Below are 17,433 nucleotides of genomic sequence, written 5' to 3' on the forward strand. Positions count from 1 at the left end.
GTGAATTTACAGTTGAGGACATAAAAGGTCATCTTACTCTTTACAGTTTGCTAAAAAAAAATTTTGTTTTTTGGCTGTGCTGCGGATTGAACCCAGAGCCTCATAGATATTAGGCAAGTGCTTTACCACTGAGCTGTACTCCTAGCCTATCAGCTTTTTTTTTGTTGTTGATTGTAGGGCTTGAACTCTGGGCCTGAGTGTTGTCCCTCAGCTCTTCAGCTCAAGGCTAGGGCTGTACCACTTGGGCCATAGCACGACTTGCGGTTTTCTGGTGGTTAGTTGGAAATCAGAGTCTCACAGACTTTCCTGCCCAGGCTGGATTGTTACTGCGATCCTCAGCTCTCAGCCTCCTGAGTAGCAAGGATTACAGGCATGAATCACTAGAACCTCGCTTCCCATCAGCATTTTTTAACCTTCCTAATACATTAAACCAAACACAAAACAAACTCACCTTTTAAAATTAACATTTCAACATTGATGATTTGCTCCCTAATGTGAAATTATATATAGCATAAAGAAAAAAAATATTGTTTCAAGTTGTAACTGTAAACATCCTAATACTTCTCTTTCTTTTTGAGAATAAATGGTTTATATCAAGACTACGCAATCACTTGGGTAAGGCACCTTTTTTTTTTTTTTTTGGTCTTTTCTTTTTTGGTACTGGGGATTGAACCCAGGACGTTGCACTTGCTAGGCAAGCGCATTGCCACTGAGCTACATCCCAGCCCTTGGGTGAGGCACCTCTTATGAAAATTTCTTCCTCTTTTTTTTTGGGGGGGGGAGGCGGGGGTCCAGTCATGGGGCCTGAACTCTGGGCCTGGGCGCTGTCCCTCAGCTCTTCAGCTCAAGGCTAGCGCTCTACCACTTGAGCCACAGTGCCACTTCCAGCTTTTTTCTTTTTGCTTATGTGCTGAGGAATCAAACCAGGGCCTCATGCATGCAAGGCAAGCACTCTACCACTGAGCCACCTTCCCAGCCCCGGCTTTTTTCTTATGTGGTGCTGAGGAATCGAACCCACGGCCTCAGGCATGCAAGGCAAGCAGTCTACCACTGAGCCACCTTCCCAGACAGCCCCTTAATGAACATTTTATGGTCAGCTTTACCATCCTGCCTTTCTGTCCTTTCTTCTTAGCTATATCTTTTATTTATTATCTTCAAAGGATTCATCCAGCAAAGCTTTGTTCAGTTCAGTGAATATACTAAATTTTATGGTGAGCCTTTTTGGGTGGTTTTGTGTTATGCTTTTTTTTCCCATGCCCTCACCATTATTTCAATTTCCCTTTCCTTTAGGCGAAGGCATGCCATACACAGTAGTGACTCCACTTCATCTTCCTCTTCTGAAGATGAGCAACAATTTGAGAGACGAAGAAAAAGAAGCCGTAATAGAGCTATCAATAGGTAACTGCCATATTGATGATTTTTTTAAACTACTAGTGGGTTTTTTTTAAGGTTTGAGAGATGTTGAACAAATAGAAAGCAACTTTAGGGCTAGGAATGTAGCTTAGTGGTAGAGTGCTTGCGTAGCATGCATGAAGTACTTCAATTCCTCAGTAACACATAAACAGAAACAGCCAGGCACTGTGGCTCAAGTGGTAGAATGCTAACCTTGAGCAAAAGAAGCTCAGAGACAATGCCCAGGTCCTGAGTTGAAGACCCAGGACTGGCAAAATAAAATAAATCAGAAAGCAACTTTCATTTTTTCACTTACAAAAAGAGTAAGCTAGTCTAGGAAACTAGTTATATATTCTTTATTGAGAAGATAGTTGTAGATAAGAACTCTGGTAGATGAAATAGTTTGCTAAGAAGTATTATAAGACGAGAATTTAATAACTTAAAACATGTGAAACACCTTCAGCACACCATCTGACAGATGGTAAATACTGTGTGAGATATGACCATTCTAATGTATATTGGTATTGTCTGAATTACTTTATGATTCTTTGGCATGTTAAGTATTTTCATTTGGTTGTATATATTTAATAGTAGAGCTTTGGGTTTAAATACTTAAGTTTCATGCTTATGAAGAAAATAAGGGGGGCTGGGAATGAGACTTAGTGGTAGAGTGCTTACCTAATATACTTGAAGCCCTGGGTTCTATTCCTCAGTACCACATATACAGAAAAAGCCGGAGGTGGTGCTGTGGCTCAAGTGATAGACTGCTAATCTTGAGCAAAAAAAGCTCAAGGACAATGCTCAAACCCAGAATTCAAGCCCTAGTACTGGCAAAAGAAAACAAGGAAATTGAAATACATAATCTCAAAATTGTTCTAGTCAAGGTTAAATGTTTTCTAATTAGAAAAATAATTTAACATGGAATTTGGGGAGGAAGGCAAGTTAATAGGGTTTGAACTCAGGACATCACGCTTGCTTGGCTTGTTCATTCAGCCAGCACTAGCACTTGAGCTATCCCTCCAGCCTGGCTTTTTGCTGGTTTTGAAGATAGAGTATCAGACTTTTCTCCCTAGACTGGCTTCTAGCCATGATCCTCTAGATCTCAGCCTCTTGAGTAGCTAGGATTATATACATGACCCACTGGCACCATCTTAATGCATAAAAAATTAGATCTGTCACCAAGAAGTTTAACCTTCCTTTCCATTTCTGGTAAGTTTCTGTGAATTACAAAAGAGCAATTTTAGTATTTGTGAAGTGTTATTCCAGACAGGGTAACTGTTTGTAAATTTTTTTTTAACTAAATGCCTCCCACTAAATTGTAAAATATTTTTAAATAGATGCCTCCCACTAAATTTTCGGAAAGATGAAGTAAGAGGAATTTATAAAGATCGAATGAAAATTGGAGCAAGCCTTGCTGATGTCGATCCAATGCAACTGGATTCTTCAGTGAGTAGGACTTTTTGTTTCATTTTAGCTTTAAAGTTAAAAAAGCCAAATGGTTTTTCTTATCAGAAACTTTCTGCATAAATTTTTAAAAAATCTTGGGGCCACAACTAAGAAACTGTCAATTCATTATGTATGAGTTGGTATATTTAAAAACAGGATAGTACTTGAATTTTGACTCTAAAATCTAAAATTGTCAATGTTTTCTTCTATTACCAGGTACGATTTGATAGTGTTGGTGGCCTGTCTAACCATATTGCAGCTCTAAAAGAGATGGTAGTGTTTCCATTACTCTATCCAGAAGTCTTTGAAAAATTCAAAATTCAACCCCCAAGGTAATCCAGTTATCTTTTTAATTTTAGCCATAATCTGTGCACTGCTATTGTGCTGTGGATGTTCTTACACCTTCACTCATTAGTTTTGGATATATGTGAAAGTATGCCAGTACTGGAGCTTGAACTCAGTACCTGGACTCTGCCCCTTAGCTGGTCTTTGCTGGTCTTGGGGCTAGAACTCAGGGCCTGGGTGCTGTCCTTTGGTGTTCAAGGCTAGTGCTCTACCACTTGAGCCATAGCACCACTTTGGGCGATTTCTGAGAAGCTTATTGGCAATGAGAGTCTCACAGATTTTCATGCCCTGGCTGGCTTTGAACTGCGATCCTTAGATCTCAGCATCCTGAGTAGCTAGGATTACAGGCATGAGCCAATGGCTCCTGACTTAGCTTTTTATTCAAGTCTGCATTCTATACCACTTGAGTCACACCTCTATTCCAGCTTTTGCTGGTTATTGGGAGGTGAGAATCTCACAAACTTTTCTTCCTAATCTGGCTTTGAACCATAATCTTGTGGTCTCAGCCTCCTGAGTAGCTAGGATTACAGATGTGAGTGACGCCTCACTTGGTTGTATATATTTTAACTGAAATGTGTAACATTATTTTACAGAGGTTGCCTGTTTTATGGTCCACCCGGAACTGGAAAAACTCTGGTTGCTAGAGCACTTGCCAATGAATGCAGTCAAGGGGATAAAAGAGTCGCATTTTTCATGAGGAAAGGAGCTGACTGTCTAAGTAAATGGGTAGGGGAGTCTGAAAGACAACTACGATTGCTATTTGATCAGGTATGATGTTCTGTAATCTGTGTACATGTAAGTGTAAGGATTAGATAACATTTTCATTTTGTCACTTTTTGTAGAAATAAATTGAAAAATTACGCCATACACATAGTCTTTCCAAATTATTCTCTTATTTGTCAAGATAATACTTGCAAAACAGTGAACAGCTTGATAGTAAGGTGGAAAAAGAATAATGAATCCGTGTTTTTTAGTCTTAGGTCTCTTATCTAGTTGAGAGTAGTCTCTTAGTGAATTATGTCTCAACCTGGAGATGTAATTCTGATTTACTGAATGTAGTTCTGCCTTACACAGGCTTTCAGTTTCACATCCAGATTGTATTGACAGCATATTATGAAATAATACATTCTGCTCTGTTGTAACACTCTTGCTGAAAATGTCTTTAAAGCTGTTTTAAGATCTCTCTGAGGTTCCTATTATTTTGTCTTTACCAGAGTAGATGGCGAGGGAAACCCAAAAGTATAGCATCTGGATAAGAAATGGTTTTCCATTCTGATATAAAGAAACTATGTCACTGTTGTCTAGTCTCTGTCTCTAACTCTTTACTAGATATTTTTATATGTGTCCTAGTAATTAGCAAGATAAAATCTAAAGTATATAACCAATGGGGTATGGGCTTTGGGAGTGTCTAGTTAAAAATGCAAAGAAAGGGCTGGGAAGGTGGCTCAGTGGTAGAGCGCTTGCCTTGCATGCTCAAGACCCTGGGTTCGATTCCTCAGCACCACATAAGCAAGAAGAAAAAACCAGAAGTGGCGCTGTGGCTCAAGTGGTAGAGCGCTAGCCTTGAGCTGAAGAGCTGAGGGACAGCACCCAGTGCCAGAGTTCAGGCCCCACGACCGGACCCCAAAAAAAAAATGCAAAGAAAGCTGGGTGCTCGTGGCTCGTGCCTGTAAATCCTAGCTACTCAGGAGACTGAGATCTGGGGATTGCAGTTCAAAGCCAACCTGGGCAGGAAAGGTCCGTGAGACTTTTTATCTCCAGAAGTGCACTGTGGCTCAAGTGGTAGAGTACTCGCCTTGAACTGAAGAGCTCAGGGACAGCACCCAGGCCCTGAGTTCAAGCCCCATGATCAACCCCCCCGCAAAAAAAAAAATTCAAAGAAAAAACATTGTTATTGTAATTTATTATAAGTCCTGAAAACACATTTCCTGGAATTTAGGTTTAAATTTGTAAGTTGTAAAAATTTTATGAGTGAGCTCCTGGTGAGTAAGTTTAAATGAAAGTAGATTGCAGTGGTATATATACAGATTTATAAATTATGTTTGACTGAACTGGATTAAACTGGTTTGTGTTAATGTGACATCCTTGAATCTTTATGATAACATGTGACCATTGGACCTGCTTTCTAGGCCTATCAAATGCGCCCATCAATTATTTTCTTCGATGAAATAGATGGCCTGGCTCCAGTGCGGTCAAGCAGGCAAGATCAGATTCACAGGTAATACTTCATTGCCATCTTAAATATTTGTGTTATTAATAATAATTTTCCCTTTTAGTAATAAAACCCTAAAATAATCATAGCAAAAGTGGACCTGTTCTGAGAATTGGTATGTTCTAAGACAAGTTTTTAAATGCTGGTTACAAAAGACTTCTTAATGGAACAAATGAATACCCACAAACTAGTTGAGGTCTGACATAGAAAATGAGTGAGCCAGGACAGTGGTGAGAATACAGCTGTGGTGAGGAATGTGGCTGTGTCCTGTAGCCAGAGCACAGCCAGTTATTTCTAGCTCCAGCCTTTTCTTGATGTACAGAAAATAAAACTTGAGAAATAGTATAAAATTGAGAAAGAAAGTCTATTTGTTTTGTTACCAGAATTTAGGACTTTTCATTCTCATTCATCTTTTTACTCAAAGCCAGTTCTCTGTCTACCACTTGAACCATACCTGGTTCTGGCTTTTTTGCTGGTTAATTGGCGAATCTTGAGGACTTTTCTACCCAGGCTGGTTTTGAACCACAGTCCTCAGATCTCAGCCACCTGGGTAAGCTAGGAATATAAATATAAGCCACCAGTCGCCAGCCTGTGCTCAATTATTTTTTTTGGCTTTAGTCAATTTTTAGATAGGACCTTGCACTTTAGCTTGGAATTTGCCTGGAACCTCAATTCTCCTACCTATGCTTCCTAGTTGGTTGAAATGGGTTCTTGCTTTTTGCCCTGGTGTACTCAAACTACAATACAAATCTCTGGTACATATTACTGAATGATATGTTGATATATTTATCATACTACTGAATGATATAGTCCATGCTCACAGTACTAATCTCTTTTTTTTACTTTTAGTTCCATTGTTTCTACCCTGTTAGCTCTCATGGATGGTTTGGACAGCAGAGGAGAAGTTGTGGTCATTGGTGCTACCAACAGACTAGATTCCATAGACCCTGCTTTACGGAGGCCTGGACGTTTTGACAGAGAATTTCTTTTTAACCTCCCTGATAAAGATGTAAGAATTAGCAGCATTCACATTTTGATTATGTTGCTTTGTATCTTTAATAAGTCAGTAACAATGAAATTTTGAAAATCCTTAACTCAAATGGTGTTGATTGTTTATTTTCTTCAAGTATAATGCCCTCCAAATTACTCAAAATTAATTTAAAAAGATTAATTGTATTTATTTTTTTTATGTGGTACCAAGGAATTGAACCCAGGACCTCATGCATGCTAGACAAGCATTCTACCACCAAGTCACATTCCTAGCTCCTCTTAAAATTAACTTAAGGACAGCTTTGCTGTGTTGTTGGTTTTGCTTCCATGACTAATGAACTACTGCCATTTTGTCAGCCTTGGCATTTTCCTGAAAATTGTCATATAATTATAATTCTAACAAGTTACATTAAAGCAGTGTAAAGTTTTGAGAACCTTGGAAGAAAATTTGGGTTGAGCTGTCAATACTCCTTCATAATTGTTACTGTGATCTAGAATGAACAATATTTCAGTAGTAATTTTTTGTTTTTATTTATGATTAATATAATTTGGGTGCTGTAAGCACAAACCTGTTTAAAAGGGAAACTGATTTTTTAAAATTCTTAAATATGTCTTGTTTTCTCAATGTTATCATGTCACTCTTCTGTTTATGTTGGCATTAAAATGTTTAGATAATTTAAATTAGTTAAGTTGAAATTACTGTAATTTGAGTAATACCTTACTATTAGGTCCAAAAACTTAAAAAATTGTCTTTATTCATAGGCTCGGAAAGAGATTCTAAAGATTCACACAAGGGATTGGAATCCCAGACCACTGGACATGTTTCTAGAAGAATTAGCAGAAAACTGTGTTGGTAAACAATTGTTTTATGTAGTTAAATGTTGTATTCCTTTCAAGGATAGAACAAGTTTTAGTCTTGCAAAGTTATGTTTAAGAAAATACAATATTACCTAGACATTGTGACATGTAAGCCCATCACTTGGCAGACAAGGCAGGAGGATCACAAGTTCAGGGCCAGCCTGTATGACATAGTGAGACTTTGTTTCAAAGAAACAGATAATCAGGTGTCAGTGGCTCATGCCTGTAATCTTAGCTACTTAATTGGTTGAAATCTGAGGGTGGCAGTTTGAAGCCAGTCTGGATAGACAAATTAACCAGCAAAAAGTTGGACCTAGAGGGGTGGCTCAGAGTGTGCGGCTTTGAAGTTATGTTCCAGTACTGTCACACACAAAAACTTGATATAAGATCATGTTTGTTTCCTACCTCTTTATTTGTGGCATTTCTTTATCACCAAAGTGTGGATGTTGAATACATATTTTGCTTGACATTGGCCATTGGGGAAATTAAAGAGCAATATTGACAGTAATAGTAACCACCCTTTACTGACCAATTATATTTCTAAGTTACCTGAAATTTCCTATATGATTTCATGCAGTTTTCACAGTAGTTCTGTGAATTAGCATGATTTTCAGGTGAAAGAACACATACAACTTCCTCAAAGATCACATAGTAAATGACAAACTAGAAGATGGACTTAGTCTAATATGAAAAAAAAGTAGCTTTTAATTATGCCTTTCTTCATGCTTGCATATTTCACTCAAGTTGATTAATTTGATGCTGGCTTCTTGAGTAAAGAGACATTTCCCTCTTCTTACTCCTAAATATTTTGTTACTAAATAGCTAAGTTGAATTTTAATTCTCTTTAAACCATCACTGTGTTGAGTTTTTTAGTTTATTGACTTTTGTTTTTGTTTCCTGGATGCTTTGGACAGGATACTGTGGTGCAGATATTAAGTCAATATGTGCTGAAGCTGCTTTATGTGCTCTTCGTCGACGCTACCCACAGATCTATACCACTAGTGAGAAGCTACAGTTGGACCTCTCTTCAATTAATATCTCAGCTAAGGATTTTGAGGTGGCCATGCAAAAAATGATACCAGCCTCCCAGAGAGCTGTGACATCACCGGGGCAGGCTTTGTCTGCCATCGTGAAACCTCTCCTGCACAGTACTGTCCACAAGATCTTAGAGGCCCTACAGAGAGTATTTCCACATGCAAAAATTGGAGCAAATAAAACATTAGACTCAGGTATAAACTGGGGCTCATCACTAGAAGTTAATTTGCATAAACAGTAAATCTAATTTTTTGTTTTTGTCGGTTATGGGGCTTGTACTCTAGGCCTGGGCACTGTCCCTCAGCTCTTCAGCTCAAGGTGAGCACTCTATGACTTGAGCCACAGAGCCACTTTGGTTTTCTGGTTGTTTATTGGAGATAAGAATCTGGGGCTTTCCTGCCCCAGCTGGCTTTGAACCAAGATCCTCAGATCTCTCAGCCTCCTGAGTAGCTAGGATTACAGGTGTGAGCCACCAGTGCCCGGCCTAATTTTTTTTATACTTTCTCTTTTCAGAGAAACATTTAATTAACCCTTGTTAATTAAACATTAATATTTGTTTATGACTGAACAAAACAAGGTTATATTTATGTGAGACCTTTGATGGGAATTTATTTTACACTTGGTATTTCAGGTTTGGGATGCACTTTTATTGTATTTACTTGATAATTGAAACTACAAATTTTTTTTCCCCCCTTGGTCAGTCTTGGGGTTTGAACTCTGGGCCTGGGTGCTGTCCCTCAGCTCTTTAGCTCAAGGCTAGCTCTCTACCACTTGACCATAGTGCCACTTCCAGTTTTCTGATGGTTTATTGGAGATAGTAGTCTCACAGACTTTCCTACCTGGGCTGGCTTTGAATTGTGCTTCTCAGATCTCAGCCTCCGGAGTAGCTAGGATTACAGGCATGAGCCAACGGCACCCGGCTACACAAGTATTTTTGATTCTTAAAGATGTTTCAGTGAAATACTTGCTGATACGTATAATGAAAAGTTACAAACATGGTTTTCCGTTCTATAGGTGTTTCTTGTCCATTGCTAGAAAGTGATTTGGCATACAGCGATGATGATGTTCCATCAGTATATGAAAATGGACTTTCTCAAAAATCCTATAAGGCCAAAGACAATTTTAATTTTCTTCATTTGAATAGGTATGTTTTTTGTGGAAATGGGTATTTTAGTGTGTGAATTCACTAAAATAAGTGAGATTTGATTGACAAGGTTAAGGTACTTAACCAGTTTGTTTTTTATTTAAAAGATCAGAAATGTGTTGTTTCAGTTGTCCCTATATAAAAGTAATTCTAAAAATCCATGGAGACAATTGTTACCAGAAACTATTGAAAGGTGTTATCATGACTGGCTTATTATACAGTTAAGACTTAGGAAGATTTATAATTGGTTAGTGAAAACATTTAAACTGATATTCTAAGACATAGCCTATTATTCTTTCAGAAATGCCTGCTACCAACCTATGTCTTTTCGTCCAAGAATGCTGATAGTGGGGGAACCAGGATTTGGGCAGGGTTCACACTTGGCACCAGCTGTCATCCATGCTTTGGAAAAATTTACTGTATATACATTAGACATTCCTGTTCTTTTTGGAGTCAGTGCCATATCTCCTGAAGAAACATGTGCCCAAGTAAGTTTGTAGTTGGTTACATAAGCCATAAGTCTTCCCAGAGACAAAAGTCTTCAATTACATTACTCTTTGCATTATCTTATTAAAGGATTTCTGAATTGGTTGACAAGGTTAAAAGTTAATTATGCATAATAACTATGCATAATTCTGCCTCAAAAAAGAACTATTCATAAATGCTAAGTCATTAAAGAGTATAGGTTTAAGCCCTATGCTTAGTATCTATGACCTTAAGGAAGTTACTAAATTGCTGTGTCTCATTTTCCTCATTTGCAAATGAAGATAATTAAGTGAGTAAAGTACTTTAAGCAAGGACTGTTCTTTATTGAGTACTAAGATGTTTTGTAGTTCTACTGTTGCTGAATTTATACTTAACTATTTTTTGTTGTTGTCGGTCATGAGTTTTCATGAGTTTGAGCTCAAGACCTGGGCGCTGTCCCTGAGCTCCTTTGCTCAAAGCCTAGTGCTCTACAACTTAGAGCCATAGTGCCACTTCCAGTTTTTGAGAGGTTAAGTGGAGATAGAGTCTTCCCAGACTTTTCTGCCCAGGCTGTCTTTGAACCTCGATCCCAGATCTCAGCCTCCTGAGTAGCTAGGATTATAGGAACGAGACACCAGTGTCTGACTCTTAATTTCTTTTTTTTCTTGTCAGTTGTGTGGCTTGAACTCTGGGTCTGGGCACTGTCCCTGCACTCTTCAGCTCAAGGCGAGCACTCTACTGCTTGAACCACAGCGCCACTTCTGGTTTTCTACTGGTTTATTGGAGATAAAGTCTCATGTATTTTCCTGCCTGGGCTGGCTTTGAACTGTGATCCTCAGATCTCAGCCTCCTGAGTAGCTAGGATTATAGGCATGAGCTATTGGCGCCCAGCTTAATTTCTTTTTATATAAACTTTTTTTTTTTTTTGGTCGATCATGAGGCTTGAACTCTTGGCCTGGGCACTGTCCCTCAGCTCTTCAGCTCAAGGAGTACTCTTCTACTTGAGCCACAGCATCACTTGCGGTTTTCTGGTAGTTTATTGGAGATAAGAGTTTCACGGACTTTCCTGCCCTGGCTGGCTTTGAACAGCGATCCTGAGATCTCAGCCTCCTGAATAGCTAGGATTACAGGTGTGAGCCACTAGCACCCGGCTTTTTAATAAACTTAAAAAAGTATTTGTTTAACTACAGTGGAATAGTCTCTTATATTTCTTAAGCTATTTTCTAGCTGCTTGAAGCAGTTGTTTTTCCAAAAATGAATTTAACTAAATACTTAGCAAGTTTATAGAGCTGGGAAGGTGGCTTAGCAGTAGAGTGTTTGCCTACCGTGCATGAAGCCCTGGGTTCAATTTCTCAGTACCACATAAACAGAAAAAGCCAGAAATGGTGCTGTGACTCAAGTGGTAGAATACTAGCCCTGAGCAAAAGGAGCTCAGGGACAGTGCCTAGGCCCTGAGTTCAAGGCCCAGGACTGGCAAAAACAAAAAACAAGCTTATAGGATTTAGGGGAAGAATTGTTTAAAAACTTAAAGGGTTTCATATGATAATTGTAGAAAGTTAAAACTTTTTTCAGACTACTAATACCAATGTACTGATGTGTTTTTCTTGTACTTTTTATAGATGATTCGTGAAGCGAAGAGAACAGCACCAAGTATAGTGTACATTCCACACATCCATTTGTGGTGGGATATAGTTGGACTAACTCTCAAAGCCACATTTACTGCATTATTACAGAATATTCCTTCATTTGCCCCAGTTTTACTACTTGCAACTTCTGACAAACCCCATTCTGCTCTGCCAGAAGAGGTAATTTGTGGGGGAGGAAGAATTATTGTCCTTTGAAAAGAGTTATTAAGGCCATGAGTGGTAGTATACAACTATAATCCCAGCACTTGGGAGTCAAGGGCTAGAAAATTATAAATCTGAAGTCATCTCTAGCTGCATAGTGAATTCTAATCCTGCTTAAGGTACATGATGAAACCTGTCTCAAAAAGTCAAGAATAGAAAAAAATTATTTGTATCTAAGTAATTTACTTTAAAATTTATAAGCAAGAAGTGAGCAAAATGATAAATACAATGCTCCCTCCCCCCTTCGCCCCCATCCCTCCTCCCCCACCCCCCCATGCCAGCACTGGGGCTCAAACTCAGGGTCTCATTCTCGCTCAGCCTGTTTTACTTACAGTTGGTACTCTACCACTTGAGACACTGTCCAGTTCTAGCTTTTTGCTGGTTTATTGGAGATAGTTTCTCAGGGGGGGGAAAAGTTTCTCAGATTTATCTGCCCAAGCTGGCTTTGAACCATAATCCTCAGACTTCAGTTTCCTGAGTAGCTGGAATTACAGATGTGAGCTGCCAGCAGGACTGGCAGGAAAACATTTTCTTAACAGTATACTATTGTTAATTATTTGGCCTATGTGCTTATAAGGTGAGATGTAGGTGTATAGTAAGGAAAATTTATGAATTGTTTCATGAAAAGATATTATTTAATGTATACTGTTCTGCTTTGTTTGCTTATCCGTCTGTCTTCTGGCTGTGTATATAACTTGGTGATGGACCACATGCTTTTAAGTACTGAATGCCTCTTTCATTGTCTTGAGGTATTATAATTTATCAAGCCACAACCTTATTGATAGATTTTGGCTGTTTTCCATATTTTTTTCTGAGCTACTATAGTGAGCATTCTTGTTAATTTTTTGTTTTTTAATATTATTTTATAGTAAAGTTGCTGTATAGAGAGGTTACAGTTACATGAGTAAGTTAATGAGTACATTTCTCGTCAAACAGTATTACCCCCTCCTTTGTTTTTCTCCTATCTCTTCCCTCCACCATCTCCCCCATTCTGCCCCCCCCCCCAGAAGTTGTAAAGTTCATTTCCAACATAGTGTCTCGTGAGTATCATTGTTGCAATAGGTCATCCAGTCCTGGGGCTTGAACTCAGGGCCTGAGCACTATCCTAAGCTTCATTTGCTCAAGGCTAGCACTCTACCACTTGAGCCACAGTGCCACTTCCAGCGTTTTGTTTGAGGAGTCAATCCCAGGGTTTCATGAATGCTAGCCAAGCACTCTACACTAAGCCACATTCTCAGCTAACATCTTTGTTTTTTTTTACATCTTTGTTTTTTAATAAACTTTATTTCATGTTTTTTAGCTTTAAGCTGATGGAAGAGTATACACTTTCCCAGTCAGCAGGAAAGTGCGTGAGACCTTGTAAGGTCCGCTCCTAGATGGTGAGCAGACTCCACCCTCCTCACAGAGGAAAAAAAAAAAGAGTATACACTTTCCTTTTCCTTTTTTCCTTTTTTTTTTTTTTTTGGTGGGGGAGGATAACTGGTTCTGGTTGAACTCAGGACCTGGACACTCTGTCCCTGAGCTTTTATGCTCAAGGCTAGCACTGTACCACTTCAGCCACAGCTCCATTTCTTGCTTTTGGGTGGCTAGTTGGAGGTAAGTCTCAAACTTTTCTACCCTGGCTGGCTTCAAGCCATAATCCTCAAATCTCAGCCTCCTGAGTAGCTAGGATTACAGGCATAAGTCATTGGTGTCCAGTTTGCATTTACAATTTTAATACACTCAAGTACTTATACAGTATAAAAGCTACTGACAATAAGAAAACATTCATGCTTTTTCTGGCTAGGATACTCTTCTTGCTTGATCTTGGTCTTTCTTGATCTCCCTTTCTTAGTTACAACAACAGATTTTGTACCCATTGCTTTGTTTTCCAGTCCCTGACATTTTTGTTCACTATCTACCATTTGTTATTAATCTGTCTTAGTAGATTGCACAGTTTATGAAGTCATGAACTTGTATATGTACAGAGGAGTATATAGTAGCCAATTCATAGACTTCTGTGTGGTTTTTTATGATAGTTTCCTCTTGTCTTCATTTTAATTAATTTTTTTAAAGATACAGTTTTGCTATGTCATTTAAGCCAGCCCAACCCCAATCTCCTGAGCTTGAGCCCATCTACCTCAGCCTCCCAAATAGCTAGATCTACAAGCACATGCTATTCTCAGCTTGCATATTTTCTTTTTTTTCTTTTTGTCAGTCATGGGGCTTGTACTCTGGGCCTAGGCACTGTCCCTCAGCTCTTCAGCTCAAGGCTAGCACTCTATCACTTGAGCTACAGCGCCACTTCTGGTTTCCTGGTGGTTTTCTTGGAGATAAGAGTCTCGCGGTCTTTCCTGCCTGGGCTGGCTTTGAACGGTGATCCTCAGATCTTAGCCTCCTAAGTAGCTAGGATTACAGGCATGAGCCACCAGTGCCTGGTTATATTTTCTTTTTTTGGCGGGGGGGTCCGGTTGTGGGGACTGAACTCTGGGCCTGGGCACTGTCCCTCAGCTCTTCAGCTCAAGGCTAGCGCTCTACCACTTGAGCCACAGCGCCACTTCCAGCTTTTTTCTTTTTGCTTATGTGGTGCTGAGGAATCGAACTCAGTGCCTCATGCATGCAAGGCAAGCACTCTACCACTGAGCCACCTTCCCAGCCCCTATATTTTCTTCTTTTTTTTTTTTTTTTTTGTCGGTCGTGGGACTTGAACTCTGGACTTGGGCGCTGTCCCTCAGCTCTTCAGCTCAAGGCAAGCGCTCTACTACTTGAGCTATAGCGCCACTTCCGGTTTTCTGGTGGTTTATTGGAAATAGGAGTCTCACATTCTCTCCTGCCCGGGCTGGCTTTGAACCTCGATCCTCAGATCTCAGCCTCCTGAGTAGCTAGGATTACAGGCGTGAGCCACCAGCGCCCGGCTGCCCCTATATTTTCTTTTAAAGAATTAAATGAATAGTTTTTTTTTTCATATCAACAAAATTGGTTTGCAATTTTAGAACATTAGTAGAAAGATTCAGACACTAGTTAAAGAAATATGTTTTTAGTACTCTTAAGCATGGTTATAGGCACTGAGATTGTAATAGTAAATAATATACAAAAACTATACTCCTTACTTTAAGAGAGAGAAAGAAACGTATTAAAAATTACTTGTGCTGGACTCCTGTGGCTTAGATTTCAGCCTCCTGAGTAGCTAGGATCATGGTTCAGAGCTAGCCCAAGAAGGCAAGTCCATGAGACTTACCTCCAGTTAATTACCAGAAAACTGGAAGTGGTGTTATGACTCAAAAAAGTGCTAGAGTGCTAGCTTTGAGTGAAAGAGCTCAGGGACAATGTCCAGGCCTCAAGTTTAAGCCCCATGACCGACCAAAAATAAATACTTGTTATGGGGGAAAACTTTGCTATGAACTTTTACAACAAACTAGGTAAAATCAGTGTTAAATAGAATAACTATGGTCTTGATAAGATAATCTCTGAACACACAAAAAAAATGAAAAACAGTCTGGGCACTAAAGGCTCATATCTATATTCCCAGCTTCTCAAGAGGCTAAGATCTGAGATCAAGGTTCAGAACAAAACAAAATAGTCCCAAGAGATTCAAGTGGTAGAGTACCACCCATAAAGAAAACATCAAGTGACAGGTTGAGGCCCAGAGTTAAGCCACAGTACTGACACAGGAAAAAATAGGACCTGAAGGTCTGGGAAGGTGGCTCAGTGGTAGAGTGCTTGCGTCACATGTATGAGGCCCTGGGTTCAACTCCTTAGCACCACATAAACAGAAAAGGCTGGAAGTGTCGCTGTGGCTCAAGTGGTAGAGTGCTAGCCATGAGCTGAAGTGCTTAGGGACAGCACCCAGGCCCAGAGTTCAAGCCCCACAACCGACCAGAAAAAAAATGACCTGAAAAAGTAAGATGGAAGAAAGTCCCTGGCTAGAGGCCCTGAGGCAGTACTGGATCTGCAAGAAGGCCAGAGTTGCTAATATAGAGTATGTAAGAAAGGCAGGGTAAGAGGCCAGGGAGTTATCAAGGGACCAGATGATGTCTCTGGCTTTGTTTAAATAATTGATAGTGAAACCTGAAAGTTTAATAAGCAAGGAGAGATGATCACTGAGTATATATATTATAGCCTCTGAGTGGAGTGGATAAGTTTCTGGTCTAATTATCTAGTTCTTTAAAAAAGAAATGTACAAAGGTGACCAGATTAACTCCCTCTCTTGCTTTCCCCCTCATTTGTTAAAATAGTGGGTTATATTATGCCATCTTCGTATATAAGACACGTGTTCTTCAGTAGTATTCATTACCCATTATTCTCTCTGTCTCCTCTTCCTTTGTTATCTTCCTTCATACACTCCTAGGAATACATATAGGTTAGGCTTAATTGTACACATGAAAGAAAATATGTGATAATTGTCTTCCCAAACCTAGCTGATTTTGCTTAACATCTCCAAATATATCCATTTTCATACAGATGAAATAATTTCATTCTTTATGGCTGAAAAAAAACTCCATTATTTCTGTGTACCATATGTTCTTTTTCAATTCATCAGTTGGGCACTTTGACTGATTCCATAACACTGCAGTAAACAGAATGTATCTTACATTCCTTCAGATACATGTCCAAGAGTGGTGTTACTAGATCATATGGTAGGTAGGTCTGTTTTTAAGGAACTGCCAGACTGGTTTCAATAGTGTTTGCAGTAGTTTGTACTACTACTACCCACAGTGTACAAGGATTTCTTCCCCCAAAACCCTTGTTAACAACTTTTGAGTTTGTCTTTGATGATAGCCATTCTGACTGGGGTGAGATGAAATGTCAGTGTCATTTTTTTATTTTCACAGAGCCGAGAAAAGTCTGTTAGACCATCTCTTTAAAGAAAATGTTAGGGCTAGGAAGGTGGCTCAGTGGTAGAGTGCTTGCCTCGCATGCATGAGGCCCCAGGTTCGATTCCTCAGCGCCACATAAACAGAAAAGGCCAGAAATGCTGCTGTGGCTCAACTGGTAGAGCACTAGCCTTGAGCTGAAGAGCTTAGGGACAGCTCCCAGACCCAGAGTTCAAGCCCTACGACCAACAACAAGAAAAAAGTGTTAGACCCTCTTTGCAAAGAGCAGAGCTGGAAGCATGGTATAAAATGCAAGCCAAGCGAACATGAGGCCCTGAGTTCAAACCCTAATTTGACCACAGAAGCTCTTTTTTTTTTTTTTTGGTCGGTTGTGGGCTTGAACTCTGGGTGCTGTTGTCCCTGAGCTCTTCAGCTCAAGGAGAGAGTGCTACCACTTGAGCTACAGTGCCACTTCTGGTTTTCTGGTGGTTTATTGGAGGACCTTTCCTGCCTGGGCTGGCTTTGAACTGTGATCCTCAGATCTCAGCCTCCTGAGTAGCTAGGATTACAGGCGTTGAGCCACTGGCAGCCGGCTCACAGAAGCTCTTGATAGCCAGAGATACTGAGCATTTCTTTGTGTGTCTATTGACCATTTGTACTTTTTTGAGAATTGTCTGTTCATTTCATTTGCCCATTAATTGGCTTGTTGCTTTTGAGGTCCTTCTGTATTCTGATTATTAATTCCTTGTCAAATGAGTAGCAAAGATTGTCTTTAGGGTATCTTTTCATTTTAGTGATTGTTTTTGCTTGCAAAAGCTTTCTAATTTCTAGACTCTTCTTTACAGCCTTTCCTATATGTGGATATGCCACTATTTTGAAACACTTTGTATGCAATTTTGTTAGCTG

General features: G+C 39.5%; 1 protein-coding gene across 2 annotated transcripts in view; it reads left to right on the top strand.

Moving 5' to 3' along the window:
- Atad2 (ATPase family, AAA domain containing 2) overlaps window positions 1–17,433 on the top strand; it is a 63,016-nt gene that overhangs the window by 20,722 nt on the left and 24,861 nt on the right. For both annotated transcript variants that reach the window (XM_013032255.1, XM_013032256.1), the window contains exons 9-19: window positions 1,291–1,398; window positions 2,730–2,838; window positions 3,055–3,170; window positions 3,777–3,951; window positions 5,313–5,401; window positions 6,245–6,404; window positions 7,148–7,238; window positions 8,158–8,472; window positions 9,293–9,422; window positions 9,724–9,910; window positions 11,507–11,692. In XM_013032255.1, the coding sequence (XP_012887709.1) occupies window positions 1,291–1,398; window positions 2,730–2,838; window positions 3,055–3,170; window positions 3,777–3,951; window positions 5,313–5,401; window positions 6,245–6,404; window positions 7,148–7,238; window positions 8,158–8,472; window positions 9,293–9,422; window positions 9,724–9,910; window positions 11,507–11,692 (1,666 nt within the window). The remainder of the gene's footprint in view (window positions 1–1,290; window positions 1,399–2,729; window positions 2,839–3,054; window positions 3,171–3,776; window positions 3,952–5,312; window positions 5,402–6,244; window positions 6,405–7,147; window positions 7,239–8,157; window positions 8,473–9,292; window positions 9,423–9,723; window positions 9,911–11,506; window positions 11,693–17,433) is intronic.

This window comes from Dipodomys ordii, unplaced genomic scaffold (assembly GCF_000151885.1).
Source record: "Dipodomys ordii isolate 6190 unplaced genomic scaffold, Dord_2.0 Scaffold151, whole genome shotgun sequence".
In the NCBI taxonomy this organism is placed as follows: Eukaryota; Metazoa; Chordata; class Mammalia; order Rodentia; family Heteromyidae; genus Dipodomys; species Dipodomys ordii.